Source organism: Hyperoodon ampullatus, assembly GCF_949752795.1.
Source record: "Hyperoodon ampullatus genome assembly, chromosome: 6".
NCBI classification, from domain to species: Eukaryota; Metazoa; Chordata; class Mammalia; order Artiodactyla; family Ziphiidae; genus Hyperoodon; species Hyperoodon ampullatus.
In genome coordinates this window covers 36,588,112-36,605,878 of record NC_136919.1, presented here as the reverse complement: position 1 = coordinate 36,605,878, position 17,767 = coordinate 36,588,112, and the positions used below count along the sequence as shown (strand labels likewise).

Sequence of the window (17,767 nt, the reverse complement as noted above, 5' to 3'; positions counted from 1 at the left end):
CTGCTGGTGGGTGGGGCTGTGTCCCCACGCAGCTAGCTGTTGACCTGAGGCGTCCCAGTACTAGTCAACAGGCTGATGGGTGGGGCCAGTCCCAGTGCTAGTAAGCTAGAGGGAGGATTCCAAAATGGCACTTGCTATCACCAGAATCCTCATGGCAGAATAAGCTCCCCAAAAATGGCTACTGCCAATTTCTGTGTCCCCAGAGTGAGCTCCAATTGCCACTGGCCTTTTTGGAAATCTCTCCAAGATCAGCTGGTGGGTCTGACCCAGGCTCCTTTCAAAGTACTGCTTCTGCCCTGGGTCTCAGGGTGAGTGAGATTTTGTGTGCCTCCTTTGAGAGTGGAGACTGTTTCCTACAGCTCTCCTGCTCTCCCCAAAGTAAGCCCCTGTGGTCTTCAAAGTCAAATATTCTGGGGGCTTGTCCTCCTGGTGCATGACCCCAGCCATGGAAGCCTATGTGGGGCTCGGACCCCTTACTCTTTGGAGAGAACCTCTGCAGTTAACCTCTGTAATTATCCTCCCATTTGTGGGTCACCCACCCGGCAGGGGATATGGGTGTCGACCATACTCTGTCTCCACCCCTCCTCTCTGACTCTTTATATCTTTAGTTGTAGAAGATCTTTTTCTTCTAGTCTTCAGGTCTTTCTCATCAATAGTTGCCCTGCAAATAGTTGTAGTAATTTTGGTGTGCCCATGGGAGGAGGTGAGCTCAGGGTGTTCCTGCTCCACCATCTTGGCCACTCCCCCTCCTCTTTTGAGTTATTTTGATTGCTACGTATGCCACTATATTAAATGGAACATACTTAGACTCAATTATACCTTTTTGAAATATGTATTGTTTTAAATATGTATTGTTTTAAAATCAGTTTGTGCAATAGTTAATAAATTTAGCTTTTAAAGAAGCTGGGGAAGTTTACTTTTATTTTATTACAGAGTAAATAAATATATTTAAAAGTGAATTTTAGGGACTTTCCTGGTGGTGCAGTGGTTAAGAATCCACCTGCCAATGCAGGGGACACGGGTTCGAGCCCTGGTCCGGGAAGATCCCACATGCCGCAGAGCAACTAAGCCCATGCACCACAACTACTGAGCCCACATGCCACAACTACTGAAGCCCACGTGCCTAGAGCCCGTGCTTCACAACGAGAGAAGCCACCACATGAGAAGCTCGTGCACCACAACAAAGAGTAGCCCCCACTCGCTGCAACTAGAGAAAGCCCGCGTGCAGCAACAAAGACCCAACGCAGCCAAAAATAAATAAATAAATAAATAATTTTTTTTTTTAAGAAGTGAATTTTAGACATTATTTTGTACGTTGGAAGACTGCTCTAAGGAGATAGGAATTGGGGTGAGAATTGTTATCAAGGGATATTTCAAAGACAGCAGACAGAGGGCTTTGGATGTGGTAGAAAAGAGGGTAGATAAACCGACTATGTCAAGCAAATGCACACCAGTCTATCCTAAGACCCAGATGGTTAGCCACGGTAGAAGAATTTTAAAAGAGATGAGGTCAGATTGTGAGACAAAGAAAAGAGAGAAGATGATTTTATGGAGTCTTCCAATATCCATAATAATGTATTAAATCTATAAAATTATGTGTAATCTTTATTATGATATATAACTATATTGAGGTTAAAATGAAACATATAACTCATCTTGTTATCTAGTAGAATTATGAATCCCGAAGTTTCATTCTGAAGTTTAAAAAGCAATAACTTTATCAGGAGCCCATGGCCATGTTATCAGGATAGGGGTGGTTAAAGAGAGTAGTAGAGGAAAATAATCAGAAAAGTGAAATAGTAAACAGTTCCTGTTTACCTACTAAACACTCCAGAATATCTCTAGAAAATATCTCGGAGGTTGCAAATTGGTAGCACTCAGATCCTGTTCAGCCCACGTACTGTTGACCCATATGGTATTTTAATTAGTTACCAGCATTTAAAATTTGGAGGGTTGTACGAAAGTGATCTGTATTTTGAAATTGTCTTTAAAATTCCAAAAATCAGACTCAGATTCTCACATGGCAACAACTGGTTAGGGCTGGTAGTAGCTCACCATTTAGACAGACCATGCACCCTCCAGTTCACCGTAGTTCCCAGCACTCACAAATTGAGGCCAGTGTTGGTTGGTATTTAGCATTACTCTTGCACTTTTGTCTTATATTTATAATAGTTAAGAGAAAAGTAAAATGTTTCCGATACCAGTATCTCTAATAAAAGCAAAAGCAAAAAAATTTTTAGACCACATTTTGGAAGAAAAGAACAAAATCTATCTTCCCAAAGATTATGATTTAAGCACTGGCCCTGTACTTCACTCATTTACATTATTTAGCTGGCCTATAAGGCACTTATGTTTTTTTAAATAAACTTTGAGGTATAATTTACATATAATAAAATGCACTTGTTCTAACTGTACAGTTTAATGAATTTTGACACATGTATTTTTATACCATGAAACTATCACCATCATTAAGATATAAAATATTTCTATCACCAGGAAGTTCCCTTGTGCTCCATTGCATTCTATAGTGATTCTCCTTCTATCCTACCCTTCTCCCCTACCAACCTTCACCCCTGACTTCAAGTAACCACTGGTCTACTTTCTGTCACTATATATTCGTCTCCCTTGTTCTGGAATTTCATTTATGTAATCATACAGTATGAACTCTTTTGTGTCTGACTTCTACTCAGAATAACATTTTTGAGATTCACTCATGATGTTGTGTGTATCTCTAGTTCATTTCTTTTTTATTACTGAGGAATTTTTCATTATATGGATGTACCAAGGTTTGTTTATCAACTCTCCTGGATTTTTTTCTAGTTTTTTACTGTTATGAATAAAACTGCTATAAATATTCTTGTAGAAGTCTTTATGTGGACATTTGTTATCATTTCTCTTCAGTGAATATCTAGGAGTATAACTGTTAGGTTTTATGGTAGGTGTATGTTTAACTCTTTAAGAAACTACTTTTTTCCAAAGTGGTTGCTCTGTTTTACATTTACACCAGCAATGTATGAGGGTTTCAGTTACTCTATATGCTTGCCAACTCTTGGCATTGAAAATCTTAAATTTTAGCCCTTCTGATGGGTATGTTGTGGTATCTCATTGTGGTTTTAATTTGTATTTTCCTGATAATGATGATGACCATCTTTTTACAAGCTCATTGGCTACATTTATACCTTCTTTTAAAAAATATTTAATAGCTTTATAGACATGTAATTCACATACCGTATAATTCACCCATTAAAAGTATATACCTCTCGGGCTCCCCTGGTGGCGCAGTGGTTGAGAGTCCGCCTGCCGATGCAGGGGACACGGGTTCGTGTCCCGGTCTGGGAAGATCCCACATGGCGCAGAGCGGCTGGGCCTGTGAGCCATGGCCACTAAGCCTGCGCGTCCAGAGCCTGTGCTCTGCAATGGGAGAGGCCACAACAGTGAGAGGCCCGCGTACCGTAAAAAAAAAAAAAAAAAAAAGTATATACCTCTCTGTGAATACACTAAAAACCATTGAATTACCATTCAAAGTTAGTATATTCACAGAGAGGTATAATCATCACCACAATCAATTTTAGGAGATTTTAATCCTCCCCCAAAAGGAATCTTGTACCCATTAGCAGTCACTCCCATTCTCTGTCTTTGTAGATTTGTCTCTTCTGTATGTGCCATAGAAGTGGAATCATACAATATGTGGTCTTTCGTGACTGCTTTCATTTAGCATGTTTTCAAGATTCATCCATATTGCAGCATGTGCATATCTTATATGAAGTATTGATCAAATATTTTGTCAAATTTTTAATTGACTTTCTTTTAAAATATTAATTTATAAGAGTTCTTTATATATTTTGGATACAGTCTTTTTTTTTTTTTTTTTTTTTTTTTTTACGGTATGTGGGCCTCTCACTGTTGTGGCCTCTCCCGTTGCGGAGCACAGGCTCCGGACACGCAGGCTCAGTGGCCATGGCTCACGGGCCCAGCCGCTCCACAGCATGTGGGATCTTCCCGGACAGGGACACGAACCCGTGTCCCCTGCATCGGCAGGCGGACTCTCAACCACTGCGCCACCAGGGAAGCCCTGTATGTAAGTTTTTGACCCTTAGAATAACTGTAGGTATGATAGCTCCAAGGCTATGACTTGTTGTTAGACTATTGACAATGGTCTGGAATTCTTTCTTTGCTCAGTAACCTGAGCTCCAGTAGTAAGAAAAAGAGGTGCTGAATTTTTATCCTTTAAAAAATTACTTTATTCAGACCAAAAATTGATTTTAAAAGCAGTAAACAAAGTACTCAAAATGATCAAATTATATTAATAAGAACCCAGAACTAAAGGTTATCTTAATACCCTAATAGGACATTCATTTAGGCATGAAAGTCATTGGATATTTTCATTTTCTGTTTTCAGCATGGCTAGAACATAAAAGATGTCCCTCACCTATTAAACTTATTGAGATATCTACAAATGATCATTTATCACCTTCGCAAAAGACTCCACCTCTGGCAAAAGAAGTAACAGACTCGTATTTTTCTGATGAATATGTCGCTGTTGAAAGACCACGAAAAGAAGAAAAACCAAAGAATGACCTAGAACTAGGTTGTAGAATAATCCGAACTAAAGAGAATAAAGATTACTTGGAACTTGACAGCACAGTACCATCTACTGAATCATCTTCCTCTTCCAAAATTGAAGAAGCATCTTTTAAACATGATAAAAAACAGGAGAATAATTTGGACCTTTTGAATGACTTTATTATGCTGCGAAATAAGTATAAGACTTGTACCTCAAAGACTGAAGTCACAGACAATGATGGAAAAGATGGTGAGTAATTTAATATTTTGGTGTAGGTATGATAGCTTCAAGGACTAAATGTATAATTTATTATAGAAGGTAAAGAAATAAAGCTCTTCAGATAAAACACATTGTTCTTCAAAGTCAAAGTCATTGATTCATGACACATTATATACGGAGATAGATATGGGATATACAGATATAGATGTAGATATGTATTTTCCAAAAAATTTAAAAGTGCATTTGAACTTTTAAGAAAAGCCACTATTTGTAAAAACTCACTTTCTACAACTTGGTCATACAGATTCATAACATTTCTAACTTTTGCTGATCATTCTGCCATTCTTTTTTCTCTTTCAGCTCACAGTTCTACCTCCATATTTTAACGTGTACTTAAGAACCTTTTGCCTGTTTGATTGCCTATTACTCTTTTTAACTTTATCAAAGAGTTTCTGTTTGAGTTGTAACTGTTTTACATTCATCGCTTATAAACATATCAAAGTAGTATAATGCATCATATCATTTCACTTCTGGTAAAAAAAAAAATTCTAGTATTCTAGAATGTGTTTGACACAGATTACCCAAATGAAATAAGTTCAAAAATATTTATCTGTGGGGCTTCCCTGGTGGCGCAGTGGTTGAGAGTCCGCCTGCCGATGCAGGGGACACGAGTTCGTGCCCTGGTCCGGGAAGATCCCACATGCCGCGGAGCTGGGCATGTGAGCCATGGCTGCTGAGCCTGTGTGTCCGGAGCCTGTGCTCCGCAACGGGAGAGGCCACAACAGTGAGAGGCCCACATACCGAAAAAAAATATATATATATATATATATATATATATATATATATATATATATTTATTTATTTATTTATTTATTTGTGAGAGTTAGAGTATACTTAGGTCTTACTGTCCTATGTATTGATACTGTTAATGTACACAAGGTCTTGCCCCTGAATAAACTGTAAAACAAGACAAGAAGTAAAATATATACCAAAAATTAGTTTGAGAGTCCAATGAGCTTGCTAACTAAACACCAGAATTGGGCAGAGTACCTACCCAGACCCAGACTATGCTGGACTGGGCCAGGATTCCCCATGGTTGGGGAGCTGCTTGGGAAAAAGTCATGACATAGAAAAGCAGAAAAGAATGCTTGTTCTTTGTGTGCAGCATGATATGACAGCCTTTTATAGTTCTATATAAAGTTATATTACTTTGTCCATCAGTGCGTTTTCACAATGAAAAATTCAACAAAAATTCAGAAAAGTATTTAAAGATCTCAGAATTTTGTGACCCTTTATGTTTATATATATTGGTCATAAAGTTTCTTTTTATGTAATTGTTTGACCACATTATAACTTACCTTGTTAGGTGACAATTCTATATGTAACAGATCTTTCTAACCAATTTGCACCATAATTCAGAGCATAATTTCTACATGAAAGAATGAGCAAAATATAAAGATTTATCTTATGAATGTGATGCATAAATAGGAATTTTACAAAGATTTGTTGTTTTCAGGTTTGTGAATGTTTTCAGATTCTATTCATATTTGAGGCCAAAAAAACAACAAAAAAAAGGAAACCAATCCAAAATTAGCACTGACATCCTTTTCTGGTTGTCATACTTGTGATGATGTCTTGTAACAAGGTATATTGGCAACAGAAAATGAGAGAAAGCAACAAGAAAGGAGAAAAAGATAAAAATATTATTTTCTTATTTTAAAAGTTAGCCATTAATTAAACAATTAAAGGAATACTGATGTTAGGTGGGAAAGCTCTGTACTCCTGATGTTTCCTCAATCATATGTTCCTGGCCTCTTTGCCCTTTAATGTGTTTCCCCCAGAGGAACTGGAATTAATTATCTGTATTGTAAATTTGAAAAAGAATAAATTGGGCATAAGCTTGCAGGAATGAGCTGCCTCACAAGTAACAGGCATTCCCCTCTGCATCTCTATGTTATGAATCTTTCCCAAGCAGTTCCCCAATAGTGCAGAATCCTGGCCCAGTCCAGTATAGTCTGGGGCAGGGTAGGGAACTCTAATTCTGTTGTTTAATTAACAAGCTCTTTTGACTCTCAAACTAAGCTCCTTTCTCCAACTTAGTTTTTATTAGTAACAGAGGTAATATTTTGATATATATTTTACTTCTTGTTGATACAGGGGTGAGAAAGAATGCTACAACTTATTAGGTCCCCTCAAAAACTCCAATAATTTGTAGTATTTAATCATAGCTATTTAAATTACTTATAGTTAATAAAAAGTATACTTGAAAATAATAAAAAGCTAGTTTAGGATATTTTACTCTGTTTTTTTTTCACTGTGTATTTAAAGCTCATATATTCAAACGTTTCAAGATGGCAATGTTTTTCTAAAATTATCTTGTAATCATATTATTAATGGATAACATTGCAATCTAGTTAATATAACTCTAATCATAAATAAATTATATATATATATATTTTTAATCCTCTACAATACTTACAAACGAAGGAAGAAAACTACAGTTATTGGGCTTCCCTGGTGGCACGGTGGTTGAGAGTCTGCCTGCCGATGCAGGGGACGCGGGTTCGTGCCCCGGTCCAGGAAGATCCCACATGCCGTGGAGCGGCTGGGCCCGTGAGCCATGGCTGCTGAGCCTGCGCGTCCGGAGCCTGTGCTCCGCAACGGGAGAGGCCACAACAGTGAGAGGCCCGCGTACCGCAAAAAAAAAAAAAAAACAAACTACAGTTATTGAACATTGTGTGCCAGGCACTAAATCACATATCAGAGATTAACATGATAACGTTGCTGACCTTGAGAAGCTTACAGTGTAATAGAGTGGACCAGACATGCAGGTAATTTCCATACAACATTGTCAGTGCCAGGAGACTATGCTGAGTGCTGAGGAAACAAAAAGGAGAGGCACTTTGCTGGCCTGGAAGTAGAGTGGGCAGTTTTATAAGGCTTCCTGTAGAAAATGCCTGAGAGCTAAAGGGTAAGTAGTAAGAAATGACCTTATTAAGAAAGGATGGAGACAGGTAGGGTTTGGGGCATAGGAGAGAATTAGTAACAGAGGAAGGGTCTGTGGACAGTCACAGAGAAATGAAGTAGAACAGTATGTGCCTTTTAGGTGTCAGGAATCATCCTTGGTGTTTATAACACCTTATAACAATATTCCAAGTAGGTATATTAATCAATATTTTGCATATGAGGAAACTGAGGCTAGTGTCAGAACTGGGATTGAAACACTGATCTGATGCCAAAGTTCCTTCCTTTATTACCATTCAGCTTCCTACCCAGCACAATAAGTCCATTGACCTGAATGGTTGCTCAATTTAATACTGATGCATTTCAAAGAATTTTAACAATTATGATCATATTACAAGAGAGCATTTTAATCAACATTAAGTTTCCCTGAACAATGCAAATTAATATTTTTATTAGAACTTCAAGACAAAGAAGAATGTTCTTTAACTCTTCAAGAAGAAAATCCTATTGTTTGTACTAATAAAACACTAGAGAAAGCAAATCAGGAAAGGAGAACAGATAATGTCATTGAAATTCAAGCATCAGGTATGCATTATGCTTTTTAAATACATTCAAATTAAGTAAATTTGAAAGCCCTTTCCTGGGTATCTAGGACACACCTTATTTTCCATGTAATTTTCTTCACTTGTTTCAGATATTTCTTCATTCCAGTCCTACTTTCAGGTTATTTCCAAACCTGGAGTGCCTTATTCACTGCCTCTGCCCCTCCCTCCCCATCGCCCTATTCCAGTCCACTAAGTGTTATTTCTTCCTTCATTTAAACTGCTGCTTCCCTACATGCATCAGAGAACAGCAAACTGCAACTCCTCACTCAGACTTTTCTTCCCAGTCTGGAAAAATGAACTGTTGATGATTGCTCTCTCTGTTCTCTTACCCTCCATCAAGGTGGTGTAAATAAGTTATTATTGATTCCTATACCAATTAAAATTATTTGTTCTGCTGTAAAGAAAAATATTCTATACATTGACCCCTAAAGAACAGCCTGCTTAAGAACATCATGCTCACTATTAAAATCGATAAGGAAATATGACACTAGTTCTTGAATATCATTTCATTCTTTTGGCTAAATTTCATTTATGACCTTTAGATGACAATGCAGATCTTTAAATATTGATATTCTAGTGAAAACTAAAAACAATTTGTCATTGTTATAAATGTGTTCATCTTAAGCTTGTAAGCTAATATTGGAGGGAAAAGAAAAAAATTATGTGATTCTCTTCCGCATACTTGCCCTGCCAAATTAGTCACTGAATAAATCCTTTCAAATAAACAAAATAACCAGAAAATTATATTAATTCTACAGAGGGTTTTTTTGTTTTGTTTTTACTAGTTTATTTAGAATAAATATCCTAAAATAAGCCTCTATAGAATCTAATGATTTTTAACTCAGAAAAGAATGTGGATAGAGTTCAGGTTTCCATGAAGTAACATGTATGATTGATTTGTCAAAAAGAACATACCATCCTTATAAAAACACTGCCTTTAATGCTTTTATTTTTGCAGATAGCCAGTGCCAAGCATACTGTCTCCTAGAAGCAGCAGCTTCTCCTATCTTAAAAAAACTTGTATGCCTCTGTACTCTTCCTGCTGCTAACTGGAAATTTGACACTGTCGTTTTTGACCAAACAAGGTTCCTCTTAAAAGAACAAGAAAAAGTAATAAGTGATGCTATTCACCAAGGTGAGTACAAATAAAAGTCACATTATTTTAAAGGATATAAATTTATGGATTATTAGAAAATGCAGAAATTAGTCATAGATGGAGGCATAACTGTAATTCAGCATATGGCACCCATAGACCAATGCTGGAATATCAGCTAAGCAAGGATAAAAAGGTAAGAAATACAAGTGTTGTCTGCTTTTCATGTTTGCTTTATGTCACTTTGATTTTATGAAGATCTACATTAATATCTGTTTTCACTAACTGAAAGAAATCAAAGAGGATTTTCATTTTCATGAAAAAAGGTATTTGCTTCTTTACTCCATTTCAGCTTACAAAAGGTTTCATAGGAACTCTCTATTTTCAGATAGTGGGGGAAACCTGTATCATCTGGCATTGCTCCTCAGTAAAGCTCCTAGTTGACATATATATTACTTGACAGATTCCTATTGGAGAAACCAAATTAACCCTATTATTGTTAGTATCTGAACCACTTAGGTCCCTCCCAAAAAGGTGGGGGGAGGTCAAAAAGTAAATTGATTAAAGTCAATCCTGGACTTTTGCTTCTGGCCAAAATGGAGTAACAGGGATTGAATTTACCCTCCTTCCAGAAATAACAACAACAAACAAACAAAAAGACAAAGACAGAATAGATGAAACCAGTTTTTAAGATCCTAGACATCAGGCAACGAAGCACAATGATTCCTGAGAGATGGGAAACAAGTGAGGTGAGCCCTACCATTGCCCTAGCTTACTGCCTTGAAAGAAATGCCAGGCCATGGCACAGGGAGAGGTACCAGAGGCAGAGCTCAGTGGACAATCTGAGTTGAAGAAGCAGAGCTAAGAGTCCAGGGAGACCAAGGCAGTTAAAGTTCAAAGGATAGAAGGTTAGGGGCTTCCCTGGTGGCACAGTGGTTAAGAATGTGCCTGCCAATGCAGGGGACATGGGTTTGAGCCCTGGTCTGGGAAGATCCCACATGCCGCGGAACAACTAAACCCGTGTGCCACAACTACTGAGACTGAGCTCTAGAGCCTGCAAGCCACAACTACTGTGCCCACGAGCCACAACTACTGAGCTACATTAGCTACAACTAATGAAGCCTGTGCACCTAGAGCCCGTGCTCTGCAACAAGGGAAGCCACTGCAATGAGAAGCCTGCACACCACAGTGAAGAGTAGCCCCTGCTCGCCACAACTAGAGAAAGCCCATGCACAGAAATGAAGACCCAATGCAGCCAAAAATAAATAAATTTTTTAAAAAAGGATAGAAGGTTAGAGAGCAGAGAGCTTCACAAGGAGAGTCCTAGAAATTTGCAGAGAGTCTTCCTGAAGTATTCAGCAGAGTACTGATCAAAGAGTATATGTGAGGACAATAGCCAAAACATAGAAACAACCTAAATGCCCACTGACAGATGAATGGATAAAGAAGATGTGGTACATATATACAATCGAATACTACTCAGCCATAAAAGAGAATGAAATAACGCCATTTGCAGCAACATGGATGGACCTAGAGATTATCATACTAAGTAAAGTAAGTCAGACAGAGAAAGACAAACACCATATGATATCACTTTTATGTGGAATCTAAAATATAACACAAATGAACTTATCTATGAAACAGAAACAGACTCACAGACATAGAGAACAGACTTGTGGCTGCCAAGGGGGTGGGGTGGGGGAAGGATGGATTAGGAATTTGGGATTAGCAGATGCAAACTATAATATAGAGAATGGGTAAACAACAAGGTCCTAATGTATAGCACAGGAAACTATATTCAATATCCTGTGATAAACCATAATGGAAAAGAATATGGAAAAAAAAAAGAACAGCCATCTCAAAAGAAAATAAATGTATATGTGAGGAACTAACCTACCAGAGGTTGGGAAACAAACCATCTGAAAGGATTAGAGGGAATAGTACTCTGAATTCACACGGGGCAGGAAATAATGTCTGTTCCCACCAGCCAGACTAGAAAAACTCATAATTCATGGAGTATTGATCACCATACTTAGAGAAGTCTTGTCTCCGTAGTGGGGAATAGTTATCCTTAGATTTAGCACTGCTCTGGACCTGCCTAAAAAAATCATAAAAGCAAGACTCAAAGTTATCAAACTATTTCCAAGGAACTTAACTGCATCCCAGAACAAAGCTTAAGACTATTTATATGAATACAAAAATATTTAGCACTAACAAGGTAAAATTCACAATGTTTGACATCTGATCAAAGATTGTCAAGCATAACAAGAGACAGGAAAACACAGCCCATAAGGAGAATAATCAATCAAAACAAACTCAGAGCTGACAAAGATGTTAGTATTATCAGAGAGGACACTGACACTTATTATAACTGTATTCCATACCTTCAATAAGCTAGAGACATAAAAGAGATGCAAATCGTAGTTTTAGAGAATAAACTACAATGCATGAGATGAAAAATACACTGGATGGAGTTAATGGCAGATTAAATATTGCAGAAGAAAAGGCTAGCTAACTTGTAAGCATAGCAACAGAAACTATCTAAAATAAAACCCAGGTGGATAAAAGAATAAAAAAGAAGGAAAGAAAAGAGCATAGTGGGCTGTGAGACAACTCCAAATAGCCTTATATACTAGCATTAGAGTTCTCAAAGGAGAGGCAAAAGGGGGTAAACAGATAAAATATTTGAAGAGATAATGACTGAAATCTTACCAAACTCAGTGAAAACTACAAACCCACAGATCCAAGAAACTCAATGAACTCTAAGCACAAGAAGCATAATAAAGCTACACCAAGGCATATTATAATCAAGTTGCTCAAAACCAGTGATAAAGAGAAGATTGTGGGAGCAGCCAGAAGGAAAAAAATATATGCTGCAAAAGAGAAACAATGACAAGGTTGATGTCAAATTTCTTGTCAGAAATAGTGCAAGTGATGTTGAGCATTCTTTCATGTGTTAGAAGAAATGCAAATCAAAACTACAATGAGATATCATCTCACACCGGTCAGAATGGCCATCATCAAAAAATCTAGAAACAATAAATGCTGGAGAGGGTGTGGAGAAAAGGGAACACTCTTGCACTGCTGGTGGGAATGTGAATTGGTACAGCCACTATGGAGAACAGTATGGAGGTTCCTTAAAAAACTACAAATAGAACTACCATATGACCCAGCAATCCCACTACTGAGCATATACCCTGAGAAAACCATAATTCAAAAAGAGTCATGTACCAAAATGTTCATTGCAGCTCTATGTACAATAGCCAGGAGATAGAAGCAATCTAAGTGTCCATCAACAGATGAATGGATAAAGATGGAATTTTAATGGAATATTACTCAGCCATAAAAAGAAACAAAACTGAGTTATTTGTAGTGAGGTGGATGGACCTAGAGTCTGTCATACAGAGTGAAATGAGTCAGAAAGAGAAAGACAAATACCATATGCTAACACATATATATGGAATCTAAGAAAAAAAATGCCATGAAGAACCTAGCGGTAAGATGGGAATAAAGACACAGACCTACTAGAGAATGGACTTGAGGATATGGGGAGGGGGAAGGGTAAGCTGTGACAAAGTGAGAGAGTGGCATGGACATATATATACTACCAAACGTAAAATAGATAGCTACTGGGAAGCAGCCGCATAGCACAGGGAGATGAGCTCAGTGCTTTGTGACCACCTAGAGGGGTGGGATAGGGAGGGTGGGAGGGAGGGAGACGCAAGAGGGAAGAGATATGGGAACATATGTATATGTATAACTGATTCACTTTGTTATAAAGCAGAAACTAACACACCATTGTAAAGCAATTATACTCCAATAAAGATGTTAAAAAAATAAAAATTAAAAAATAAAAAAAAAATAAAGAAATAGTGCAAGTGAAAAGACAGTGGAATAACATCTTTAAAATACCTGAAAGAAAAAACCACCAACCTATTCTGTACTAGGCAAAAATACATTACAAAAACAAAGGGGAAATAGAGACGTTTTCAGACATACAAAAGCTGAAAGAATTCATCAGCTGCGGATCTGCACTGTAAGAAATGTTCTCCTAAAGACAGAGGAAAATGATACCAAATTTGGTTTCTCTGCTCTCTTCTCTTCCCTTCCTGGTCATGATTGACTTGTTTACACAAGTCCTTCCAGGGGCTGGAGATACTACCCATAACTGGTTTTTCTGTTGCTCCTTGATTCCCAGTGACCACTGATTATTTGCTTTGATCTTCATTGCTTAAATCAATAGTTTTCATACTTTTTTTAACATCTTTATTGGAGTATAATTGCTTTACAATGGTGTGTTAGTTTCTGCTTTATAACAAAGTGTATCAGCTATACATATACTTTTTAGCAGAACTCTTTGTTCAATAAATATTACATGGCATCCCACTATATAAAACAGAGAGAAGTAGAGCTTCTCTGGTTATATTAGGCCTGGAATCCGGTCTTCTTGGCCCCACTTTTGCATGCAGTAAAATCCCATCTATCATCTTCAATAAGCTCTGGAACTACATGGAACGTATTAATTAGATAATTGTCTTGTCCCTATAAGTACCTCTTTTGTTTGAGTCATATCTTTGGACAAATATTCCCAGGTGTCTACCTCCATTTCAATGTATTGCTTTACGTTATGATCCTCCACCTTTATCTAAACCAGTTGGCAAGTTATGAGTTTAATTTTCTTCTTGTTTCATAACTGGGAATCATTGTCCTTCTTCCCACCAAGGGTAGAAATAATTGAACATTCTTTGGAAGCAGCAAAGTATGAAATCTAAGGTTAGCTGTAGGGGTTGGAATGCCATCTCCATCATTTATGCACAAATTGACCTTGGGCAGTTACCTAACCTCGTTAAGACTGTTTTCTCATCCATAAAATCAAGATCATAGTAAACTTGTTTGATAGGGTTATTGTTATAGATTCAATAAAATAAACAGATTATATACAGCTTGGCACATAGTAAGCACTCAATAATAAATGTTATCTATTATTGTTAAGCATTCTGATATATATTCTAAAACTCTAATGTATATTCTGTCTTTAAATATGTTTTTGCTTACCTAGGTAAAAATGTTGAAAGAGAAATGACATTCAAGTATGCTGCCCTCTTACACCTTTTGGTAACAATTAGAGATGTCCTTTTAACATGTAGCTTGGACACAGCATTGGGTTGGTGTGAAAATTTTTTATTTCCCCTTTTCTTCCTATTGAAATATTTTGTCTGAAATAATGTTTACTTTTCTAAAAAAGATGTACTTTGTAAGAAATTATGTAGTTTTTTTCCTGCATTAAACATTATATATATATTGACATAATTATAATGGAATATGTATTTTATTCTCCTTATATTCATTAAAAGAAATTTTCTGTAACAACAATCATCACCTAGAAAAATAGGTGTAGGATTCTCTATTCTAGGCCTGAATTACAGACTCCTAATGGCCTTAAGGGATTTGACTGTGTAATCATTATTATGCACTGCATTTTTTTAAAACATCTTTATTGGAGTATAATTGCTTTACAATGGTGTGTTAGTTTCTGCTGTATAACAAAGTGAATCAGCTATACATATACATATATCCCCATATCTCCTCCCTCTTGTGTCTCCCTCCCACCCTCCCTATCCCACCGTTCTAGGTGGTCACAAAGCACCGAGCTGATCTCCCTGTGCTATGTGGCTGCTTCCCACTAGCTATCTATTTTACATTTGGTGGTATATATATGTCCATGCCACTCTCTCAGTTTGTCCCAGCTTACCCTTCCCCCTCCCCGTGTCCTCAAGTCCATTCTCTACATCTGCATCTTTATTCCTGTCCTGCCCCTAGGTTCATCAGAACCTTTTTTTTTTTTTTTAGATTCCATATATATATGTTAGCATACAGTATTTGTTTTTCTCTTTCTGACTTACTTCACTCTGTGTGACAGTCTCTAGGTCCATCTACCTCGCTACAAATAACTCAATTTAGTTTCTTTTTATTATGCAATGCTTATTAATGTAAGATGACACTTTGACATATACATTTTAGGTCCTCATTGAATATCTGTGTCTTCGAATCTTTGCTAGATGCAATATAGCTATATAGCAAGATCTTCTGCAATTTCTTTTTTAGTTGTGCATGTAAGTTAGGATATGAATTACTTGAGTATTAAAAATCAAACTATTTTGAATGTATTGAAAATTTTTAAGATTTTGGAAATTTTTTCTAAACTATTAAAATCCTTAAAGTATCTATCTTACTGCATTACTGTTTTAGGCCCCTTATTGCAGGTTGTTTACACTTGTTTAGTAATGGTATATTTTTAGGATTATGTTTTATAATTTAAAGTTTCTAGAACCCATTATATACAAAGTGAAAATAATTTTTCTCTGATCTGTGACCCAGACATTTTCTCTTATCTGTGACTCAGACAAATATTATTTCTCTAATCCAAGGTTTCGATAAGTACTGAGCAGCAGCGAGTTACAATTGTACTCCCTCTACATCCCTGGGAGTTGTAATATTTTGCCAAGTATTATAGCAGTATTATCTGGCCAGGTATTTTAACTAAGTTACAGCTACCTTTAGAAAGCCCAACATGGTGCTTTTCCTTTCTTCTCCAATTAAAGCATTTGAGTGCTGATGCTGGATCAAGTTGTCTTGTCTCCATTCCCAGACAACTAGAGCCCTGGTTTACAGTATCTGTCGCTAGTATAATGGTGTAGTGTCACATGCTTCTGTGTAGTCACCTGTCTTCATTATAATTTTCAGCTGCCATAGAAGATGGTCAGTCCTACCAACAACTAAGCTAACTATAAAAGCTTAATAGTAAGGCAGAATATCAGAATCTAGAATATTTGGACTCCCAGGCAGAGTACAGTTGTGACTCACTCGTGCTCAATACTTATCAAAATCTTGAATTAGAGAACTAATATTTATGGAGGATTGCTTAAAGTATATTCACCTTTAAGTACTCTATATTTTACCCTAGGATTAAGTGAGACCACTGAGAGCTATATACTTGAACTGAATTGTTTCTGTTCCTCAAAGAAATGCCTTTACTAAATCAAACTTTGGCATTACTATTTGGCTACCTTGAGGAATACTTATAAAAGTAAAATCCTTGTTGGAAAACATAACTTCTTAAACCCTAGGTACCAAGCCATAATGAGTAACCTTGCTACCTTGGACATTTTTAGTAGAAGGCTTTCTCACTCCTCTAAACCTCTCAAAATCAAAGAGCAAGTTAGGTTGTCCTCCTTTCTTTCTCTGTGAATAGTGACAGAGGAAGAAAGGTCCATGTGGGTCTGGCTGCCTACCCTGGACCCAGAATTTTGCATTTTCTCCCAGCTTCCAATTTGCTTCTTCTCCCAAACTAGCAAGGTAATTAGTTTCAAGGTTAAAAGTATAGAGTTTCACTTCTGGGCTTTAACCCAGAAATAAATTCAGTATTGTGTAATGGGTACTGTAGTAGAGATACATAGTCATGGCACAAAGGATGGTGACTGTTACCCTTTCAAGCTGAATTTTTAAAAAATAAGTAGGAGTTTGCCAAGTACATAAAGTGTGAAAGGGTATTGTAGGCAGAATTAAGAGCCCAGAAGAATGACTTAGTGGGTGTATGGCAAACAGTTCCATGTGGCTAAATTGAAGAGTACAAGGTGGAAAGCAAAGAGAGCTAAGCCTGAAGAAGTAAGAAAGAGCCAAATCATGAAAAGCCTTTTAAGCTACACAAAAGAGTTCAGTCACTACTCTGTAAATGATAGGGAACCATTGAAACAGGGAAGCTACTGGATTAGGTTTGTCTTTCAGAAGGTTACGTCTAATGGCAGTATGGAGAAATCAGTGGGAAGTTTGGAGATTAATACGCAGAAAGAACATAAGTCAGTCTCTAAATTGCCCATCATTCTAGCTGTATTAATATAAAATTAGAATTAATATGTACATAGTATAAAAATATGAACATGAACATTAAATTTTTGATTTATTATTGTATTTATTGTTCATTGAATATTGATATTCAATATCAAGACATTCAATATCAATATTCAAGATATTCATTGAATACCTGATCTACATAAGTTACTCTGCCAGGTGCTCTACTTCAGTAATTCACAAAATTCACTGTGCAGTAGAATCACTGGGAGAAGTTTTACACATAGGAATCCCTGGGACTCAATCTAGATTTCTTGAATTTGAACCTTCAAGGATAGGTCTCAGGATTCTATGTTTAAAATTGCTCTTAGTGAGTCTGAATTTAGGCACTGCTGTTTTAGCAGCTACATAAATTAATTATGCTTAAATATCATGGATTATGAGAGCTTATAGACTAGTGAGGTTGTTAAATCA

General features: G+C 36.9%; 1 protein-coding gene across 1 annotated transcript in view; it reads left to right on the top strand.

Annotated features, from left to right (window-relative positions):
* Window positions 1-17,767, top strand: part of SHOC1 (shortage in chiasmata 1) — a gene marked incomplete at both ends in the record, with an annotated part of 81,328 nt that overhangs the window by 30,514 nt on the left and 33,047 nt on the right. The window contains 4 exons of the mRNA XM_079706620.1: window positions 4,400-4,813; window positions 8,213-8,332; window positions 9,311-9,487; window positions 14,505-14,609. Coding sequence (XP_079562746.1) covers window positions 4,400-4,813; window positions 8,213-8,332; window positions 9,311-9,487; window positions 14,505-14,609 — 816 coding nt within the window. The remainder of the gene's footprint in view (window positions 1-4,399; window positions 4,814-8,212; window positions 8,333-9,310; window positions 9,488-14,504; window positions 14,610-17,767) is intronic.